This window comes from Salmo trutta, chromosome 1 (genome assembly GCF_901001165.1).
Source record: "Salmo trutta chromosome 1, fSalTru1.1, whole genome shotgun sequence".
In the NCBI taxonomy this organism is placed as follows: Eukaryota; Metazoa; Chordata; class Actinopteri; order Salmoniformes; family Salmonidae; genus Salmo; species Salmo trutta.
The window spans coordinates 49,933,512-49,941,808 of record NC_042957.1 but is presented as its reverse complement, the minus strand read 5'-3'; the positions used below and the strand labels follow the sequence as shown (position 1 = coordinate 49,941,808).

At 40.1% G+C, this 8,297-nt stretch overlaps 1 protein-coding gene across 1 annotated transcript; it reads left to right on the top strand.

Moving 5' to 3' along the window:
• Positions 1-289: 289 nt before the first annotated feature.
• LOC115198516 (homeobox protein unc-4 homolog) lies at positions 290-4,564 on the top strand. Its single transcript, XM_029760490.1, has 3 exons — positions 290-651; positions 1,175-1,350; positions 2,891-4,564. Exons 1-3 carry the CDS (start codon positions 396-398, stop codon positions 3,911-3,913), a joined length of 1,455 nt encoding a protein of 484 aa, XP_029616350.1. The 5' UTR covers positions 290-395; the 3' UTR covers positions 3,914-4,564.
• The last annotated feature ends 3,733 nt before the right edge of the window (positions 4,565-8,297 follow it).

The window sequence follows — 8,297 nt, the reverse complement described above, 5'->3', positions numbered from 1 at the left end:
CGTTCGAAATTAGTCCATCTCTTTCACCTTTTACTGGGCTTCAATCTGATCACTCTCTCTTGGTGGTCCCCCGTGTAGTTGTGATGTAGTTCTTATCAAAGCCATCCTGTCTTGTTGTGACAGCTCTGATATTGTTTATTGAGGTGGATGTCAGGTTTAATTAGCAATCGATATGGAAAGCGTTTGCAGACCGCGCCTCTGACGTCATACTCGATTACCGTTTCTCATTGGTCTCAAATTCCCAAAGCCTAGGCTAATTATTGGAAGGTTCATGTTGATAAAGTACAGCTCATCCTTCCCTCCACATCATGTCCCCTCCTCGCTGGCCACACTCACTGCATGCTTTTTAAATTCACACCACCAGCCTCCAGACGTCGTTTCCTTTTGCCTAGGAGATGATGGACAGCAGAATACTGGATCCACCTCATGCCCAGTTCGGAGGCTCTCTCGGCGGGATGGTGGGCTTTCCGTACCATCTAAGCCACCATCATGTTTACGAATTAGCCGGTCATCAACTTCAATCTGCGGCCGCAGTTCCTTTTTCAATAGACGGATTACTTAATGGTTCCTGCACAGCTTCAGTGGTTAATTCGAACCCCCTCTTGTCTGGCTGTGGTATGAATGGAGATAACCAGCAGTACAAGCTGACAGGTAAGCCAAACGAAATACAATACTTATCAAAAGGGTGGCTGTAGATCAAAGGGCTAAACAAAGAACTGAAAGTGTCTGTATATCCTGTATATCCTGTCCTGTATATCCTCTCCATAAAGCGTTAATGAGGGAATCCAAATCCTAAGAAACAAAGAAGCAGTCTTCTGCTTTCAAAGTAGGCTATATGCAATTCATTTCAGTGGAGAGCAGCATACGAGCTCGGCTCCAAACGTGAAACCCCCTTGTGTTGTGGCAGGGTGGGGAAAATCACTATTTCTCTATTGTTAGTAGAATGTTTAACTGAGTTATTGTTATTATTATCAGGATCAATATTGTGTGATTAATAGTCTATTATTACTACTATTTTCTTACCATCGAAAACTGACATAATAGCCCAATTTATTAGACTATATTTGATTAATTTCTTTATAAAGGACCACAGAAAAAACGTTTCCTTGCAAAAAATCATGCAGGCTACTTTTGCGTCTCTCACACAATCTCTTGTTTTGTATTCTCATGCTAGATTCGTGTGACCCAGACAAGGATAGCCCAGGTTGTAAGAGACGACGAACTCGCACAAATTTCACTGGTTGGCAACTGGAAGAATTAGAAAAGGCTTTTAATGAGAGTCACTATCCGGACGTGTTCATGAGGGAAGCACTGGCTTTGAGATTGGACTTGATAGAATCGAGGGTACAGGTAAATATCAACCATATCCACTTTTTGGCATTCACTGTTGTTGGTTTGTTATGATGTCTAGCCTAATGATTCTTAAACACTGATAGGCTGTTTGAACAAAGGAAAGTATGCCTATTTATTCCCCATGTCTCTTACACAAATATATTACAATGGTCTATTTAGACATATGACTGTCCTGTAATTCCTGTCTCTTTGTTGTTTTGTACTGTGACCAACAACTCCACAGGGAGCTCGTGTAATATAGGCACATAGAGGCCTATTATAGTATGTGCTGTACGATGCCTCATATATATATATGCTTCAAAACTGCAAATGAAAGCAAATCATTTTCACTATTTTAAAAAGGAAAACATTATCAAACGTGAATATTTATTTAAATAACACAATATACGATATATTTATAGCGATATAGTCTTCGAAATCAAGGGTGATACGAGCAGCAAACCGAGCATAAAGAAGACCTCTGGTTCAAGGAAACATACTTTAAATATGGCTAAGCCATGGAATGGTCAGTTCATTTGCTGTACTTGATATTAATATAAATTGTGTAGATTCAGCCGACAAGGCTATATTACTTGCACTCAAACATACTCAAAATGAATATCAGTCTTTCCACTTGTATATTCCAATATAAACCGATAGAACACCCAAGTATACACATACATTTCTGAACTTGAATATTGATTCATTTTCAAGCCGTACATTTTTATAAAGGACACACTTTCCCCACATCTCTCCTCATCAGTCAAATGTCCATGCACGTGGACTTATTATTGTGATCATTTGCACTTCTGATGTCAAAAGCTCACATGTATATTGTGTTATGCACAGAGAAAATGCCCAAAAATTGCAAAAGTGACATGCCAAATATAGGACTAAACCAGCGTTTCTCAAACTCGGTCCTCGAACCCCAAGGGGTGCACTTCCCCCCCCCCCCCCCCCCTAGCAATACACAGCTGAAATAATCAACTAATCATCAAGCTTTGATCATTTGAATCAGCTGTGTGGTGTTAGGGAAAAACCCAAAACGTTGACCCCTTGGGGTCCCGAGGACCGAGTTTGGGAAATGCTGGTCTAATTCTATATTTGGCATGTCACTTTAGCAATTTTTAGGCAGTTAGTGTTGGGGGAAATTTGAGTATTTGTAACTATATTAAACCATTTATTATTATGCATTTGGTTGGGACACATGGGCCCATCATAAGCGAGATATATGTTTTCATGGAGCATTGACCAGATCAGACAGACAGCATTTAACTTTTAATTTAATAACGAAGAAGGCATAAGCACACGGAATAATTGTAGGCCTAGTCGAATTGGAAAATAAATATGCTTATTTTTGTCATCGCATCTGATAATAAACAATTGTAGGCCTACAAGCAAGAGGCATTGCTCTTTGGTTTTGTGTAATTTGGAACCACCTACAAAACATTATTCCAATGGTTCACACAAATATTAGCCTAAATTATTATTAGGCCTATGTATTTCTTTTAAGAAAGTGGACTTCTTTTTGAACATGATTTGTTTCTCTAATATGCAGGTATGGTTCCAAAATCGTAGAGCTAAGTGGAGGAAAAAAGAAAACACAAAGAAGGGTCCAGGGCGACCAGCTCACAACTCCCACCCAACAACATGCAGTGGAGAGCCCATGGACGCGGAGGAGATCGCCAGGCGAGAACTGGAGAGGATGGAGAAGAAGAAGAGGAAGCAGGAGCGAAGACTGTTGAGGTCCCAGAATAAACTTTTGTCAGGGGACCTATTTCACACCCCAGGATCTGACAGTGACAGCGGAGTGTCACAAGTGACAGACAGTGAACAAAATCCACATTGTGACTCTGTAGGCCGAAACCAAACCCAATCGAGCTGTGACCAAACACCACAAACCCTCCAGAACCAAAGACACTTGAACCAAGATGCTGGTGGATCCGAGCTGGACTCGTCCGACAGCAGTCAACAGTCAAGCATGTGCGCCAACAGCAGAGCCTCCACCCTTCAGAAACTGAACCCATTCAGCGTAGAAAGCCTTCTATCCGACTCCAGACCAAGGCGCAAACCGAACATAGATGGATTTTCTGCCTTACCCTCCTCGCGACCTTTGATAGGGAAAGGACATTTCTTACTCTATCCTATCACCCAGCCGCTTGGATTCATTGTTCCTCAGACTGCTTTGAAGACAACACCACCAGACTCAGATACTGACAACTCCCCACAAAGAACCCCAGTGAAGGACAGCAGCTTATCTGCCAATACTGGACATAAAAACCACAAGGAGTCCAACAATCTCAACGACGCGACAGCAATCAAAGTGCAGGTCAACTTTACCGCGAAAAATACTAGTTCCCCACAGAACAGCCCAGGCCATGTTACCTTTTCCAGTAGCAACTGTAGTCAGCCTTCAGCCAGTTGTAGTGCAACATGTTTCCAAGATGATGATGATTCAAAGTATCTGCCATTAGACAAACAAGAGCAGTCTGTAAAAGACTACCCAGAGACTTCCGAGTCTGTGACAACCAACTGTCCACCAGAGACAAAGACAGAGACTCAAGATGTCGGTATGGAATAATAGACCTATAGGTGAGAAAAAATATTGATAGCGTCAACAACACCTTTCATTTGCCCAAAGCTCAATCACGTCTTAGAATATAAACTCTCATTTTACAGATGACATATATAGCCTATTTTCTGATGATGATGGGTTATAACTGTGTGTGTGTGTGTGTGTGTGTGTTTGTTGCGTGCGTGCGTGCGTGTATATGTGCACGTGTGTGTGGTGGTGGTGGTGGTAGTAGTACTAGCCCCCCTGTGTAACAAACTGTAAAAATACATAAAACCCACAAAAATCTTCAAAGGTTGTAAAAAAGTATTATAATATTTATATATGTAAGGTTTTCATAAATAAATCGATTGTATACAATACATCCAAACCGTGTGAGATCTTAAATAGCCCGTATAGTGGGTATAGGTAGCGCTTTCTGCTAAAATCTGATGTTGTATTTTGTGTATTGCTTTAACAAATTTATTCATCTATAAGCCTCACTGAAATGAGGTTACGAGCCGGAGGCGAAAGGACCCGCTCGACTCCTGCAGAGTTTTGATATGAAAGTAATTATTTTCCCGGTGGCTACTGCAGGGATTCAGTTTATTTTAGCCCAAAGGGTTATTATACATTACCGATTTCTAGTGATATGAAATCACATAAACTTCCAAGAATAATAGAATTAGCATGAAAGGCTGGGGTGTCAAATTGAAATAGGAAAATAATAGCCCCGGCAGCTGGGAGTGTGTTTGTGCATATTGGATAGGAGATGGGAATTCGTGGGGCGGAATTTTCATGAGCTTTTCACTTTGTCGGGGCCCTTGTAGCCGGCTATATTAAGATAGATGTTCGATGATATCCCTCATTGTTCTGTCGCTTACATTGATGTTTCTGTGTTATCAGCCTATTGATCATGCGTCGGCTGTAATAGGACGGGCGAAGCAAACGTGCCTATTTACAATAGCAGAACACATTTGTTCTAATAGGGTTGGCGGTCCCCAGGGATGCTGTGCAGGCTCGGGGACATCTGCGCCATGGCAATATTAGCAATGTTGACCAGATCTAAAGTCGAGGTAAGAAAGGAAAGACCATTCACATCGCATACAGCTTGTTTTACAAGATGGGGCCTATAGGTAAAAGAAAATGCCCCCAATAACACGAACATCTAAATCCTAAAAATGAAAAACATCCATTCCAGTGTGGTGTTGTTGTCCTTAAATACCCAGAGTTCCTGCTACTCTTTTAGGGTCTTGATTTGCAAATAAATTGAAAATAATCAGAGGGGCAGCTTTACATCTGAGCCGGCACAAATGAATTTCTGAGCCTGTGTCCCTTTCAAAATATTTACATAATTTTCACCCGATGACTGCTGTTTGCTCAGAGGAAGCAATGACTTATTGGGTGTGGGTGAAGGGGGGGCTCTTGGTATAAGAGACAGGCAAAAGTGTATAGGGAAAGGAAAAATGTAATCTCAACAGAGAATATATAGGCCTATGGCAGACAGAAAGTCAATAAGCTAATGAATAACTTATTATTTGATGAAAACAGATCCAAATACAATGGCCCTTGGAAGTCCTCAACCCAACAAAGATAATACTTGTAACTTTTATTAAATATATATTCCTATACCCGACATAATATTTAAAGACATTATCTTCTTATTCAGCCAGCCACAGCCAGCCCAGCTCCCCCAATTATTGAGCTTTATTTATGTCAATGGGTTGCCATTTAGGATAGGCCATTTGGAAATTAGAGTTGTCTGGATGTGTCCTTCAATATATATATATATATTTTTTGTGTGTGTCTTATTTGGAGCGTATGTTGCATGGTAGGCTGTGTTCATGTTTAATTCATTAGCATACTGAACAGGAGTATCGTGGCTGCACACTGGTGGCCTTAAGGTGAAATTAGCGATTTGCTTAAGTAGTTAAGCTTTTTTTTGCCTGAGAGCTGCACGCTGTATGATTCAAGACAAACTATCAATCGATATGGCCCAGGCAGCCTCCAGGAAATGTGTCCTCCATGAATCATACTTTATGAATTCAATTTCTACCCGGAGAAATTTTCAATTTGAACGCCGGATCATTATGGGAGAGTGTAAATTGTTTTTGCTCTATTATGCATCGGACGCTATCATTTTTCTTTCTAATTACGGAGGTGTCAGGTCGGGCTGTCATGCAGGCGCTGATTTTCAATTTAACTGATCATCATGCATTCATTTTCCCATTTGATAAATCTGCTATCTCGACGCCTCTCCATGCCTGGAATGCTAAAAGAGAGACACAGACTGGCAAAGTAATAGGGGCGTATATGCAGCAATAAGTGCAGATCAGGCAGCTAATTTAGCACCTCCTGATATTTCATTTCCATTTTTCATTTTCAACTCTCAAAGGAGGGAAAAGCAGCCCAAAGGCAGAAAGCTCGTTCGTATTCAGCATCAGAGAGGGAAAAAAGACTACGAAAAAGCTTGTTTTCAACGACACATCCAAATTGGGATATCAAGCTTAATTAATGCTAATTGAGTTTCTCAATACGTGTTATTTTTATTTAATAGAAACAAATTTGCGCAATTAATTATGAGCGTGATATCAAGAACCTCATTTGCAACATTCTCTTTTCCCTCCCTCGCAGCTTTGAGTAAATGAACTTATTTTGTCATTTGCCATTTTTTTTTGCAAACTAAGTGTGTGAACCAAATCCCAACCAGGAATTATGCCATTGACATTATTTAAGAATGAAAGACGCACACTTTTTATATTTTTACAACATGCAATGTTCATAGCACACACCAATGCCGAACTATACAACAAGGTTATACAGATATGCCTACGAATGTATTACTTGTCCATTTACGTAGTTTTTCTTCAGCATTGCATGGGCCTGTAACATCAATTTTTATTCATGTAGCAATTCATGAATTGTTGTCTCATCATTTAATTTGTTACAATCTTAACTATTTGAAGCTGGCTAGTACACATTATTATGGAAATGAACACAAAGAAAATTGTGTTTAGTGACCTGCTAATTCATTGGTTTTGTAGATTATAGGAAAGTTCTTAAGCACTTTTCCTTATACATTTTCCAAGATCGTGTTTTCTGACAAGCCTAGGATATTTTTGAAGATTCTTTGAGTTTCTAAGTGGTTATTCACGTATTATTGCCAGAGGTTTTCTACAAACTTGTCACTAATAGTATCTGCTTAGCAGGGCTTTGTTTCAGTAGCTCGAAATGAGCATGAATGTAGGACTGTGCCAAATCAATTCAAGATTAGAACGATCAGTCATACACGACAGACATCAAATGATTAGTTTAGCTATTCGATGTGGATCTATAGATAGTCCTACAACATAGTTTAGTATATGCGTATATGTCTTGCAGATGTGAGCCTATATCTTCTATCATAATCAAACAGAGCAAATGTACACCAATCATTTTAGGCTACAACAACCCATAGACAAAACATGGCAAGTGATTCAATTTCCACGTGACTCAAAATCAATTTAGGCATTGACCGTAAAACAATGCACATGCCTATGATAATCCTATCCCACGTTTGCTTGGCCGAGATAAGAGCGATTAAGTATGTCGGTCCATTAATAAGCATGCGATGTAATAAAATCCCCCAAAAAGCATGGCGGAGTTGCTCCAGGATAGGAGCCAAATGTCAAGTAGCATTTTAAGCGATTGTGTTAAAGATCCAAGTGCCAGTGTTTCTCTTTGGGTATCACTGGGACAGAAGGAAGTCCCCTTCATTCTCTCATTCAGTCTCAATGAATTAGCTAAACAACGTTGGTAGCCTAAACTAAAATGACATCAATTTGACATCAAGTCATTGGCTACATTGATGAGATTAGTCGATCATAGTCGTTCATGAACAATGCACTACTAGCCCATAGCACAAACTACAACATGTCTTATAGAGCATCCAGTACAATCAAAGCTGACAAGCGAGAAGCCAGCAGTCTTTTTTGTAGCTATTGGCCAAGACAAAAACATAGGCTACTACAGGTAGAACGTTGGCTAAACACTCTTAGAAAAAAGGGTTCATGGAACCCAAAAGTGTTCTACCTGGAACCAAAAGGGTTCTTCAAAGGGTTCTCCTATATGGGGACAGCCGAAGAACCATTTTAGGTTCTAGATAGCACCTTTTTTATATATAAGAGTGTAGAGATGTGTGAAGACGGAAATATTCTATTGAAATGTTTAATGTCTGTTGTGTAATAGGCCCACCCATTTGAAGACCTTCTATAACATTTAATTATCTCATCATCTCAACTGTCGCCTGTCGGCTTTATCTGCAAATTCACGCTTGGAAAGTACAGGCAGTGGGGGACTGAATTATACTCTATCCATCTGTCATATCAACCAACTACATCAAACCATGTGGGAAACAATAAAGGCAACCACCTAG

Excerpts from the sequence above, each read along its gene's own strand:
- LOC115198516 (XM_029760490.1), top strand. The coding sequence starts at position 396 with ATGATGGACAGCAGAATACTGGATCCACCTCATGCCCAGTTCGGAGGC. Across the intron at positions 652-1,174 it reads CCAGCAGTACAAGCTGACAG|ATTCGTGTGACCCAGACAAG; the intron begins GTAAGCCAAACG and ends TTCTCATGCTAG. Across the intron at positions 1,351-2,890 it reads TGATAGAATCGAGGGTACAG|GTATGGTTCCAAAATCGTAG; the intron begins GTAAATATCAAC and ends TCTAATATGCAG.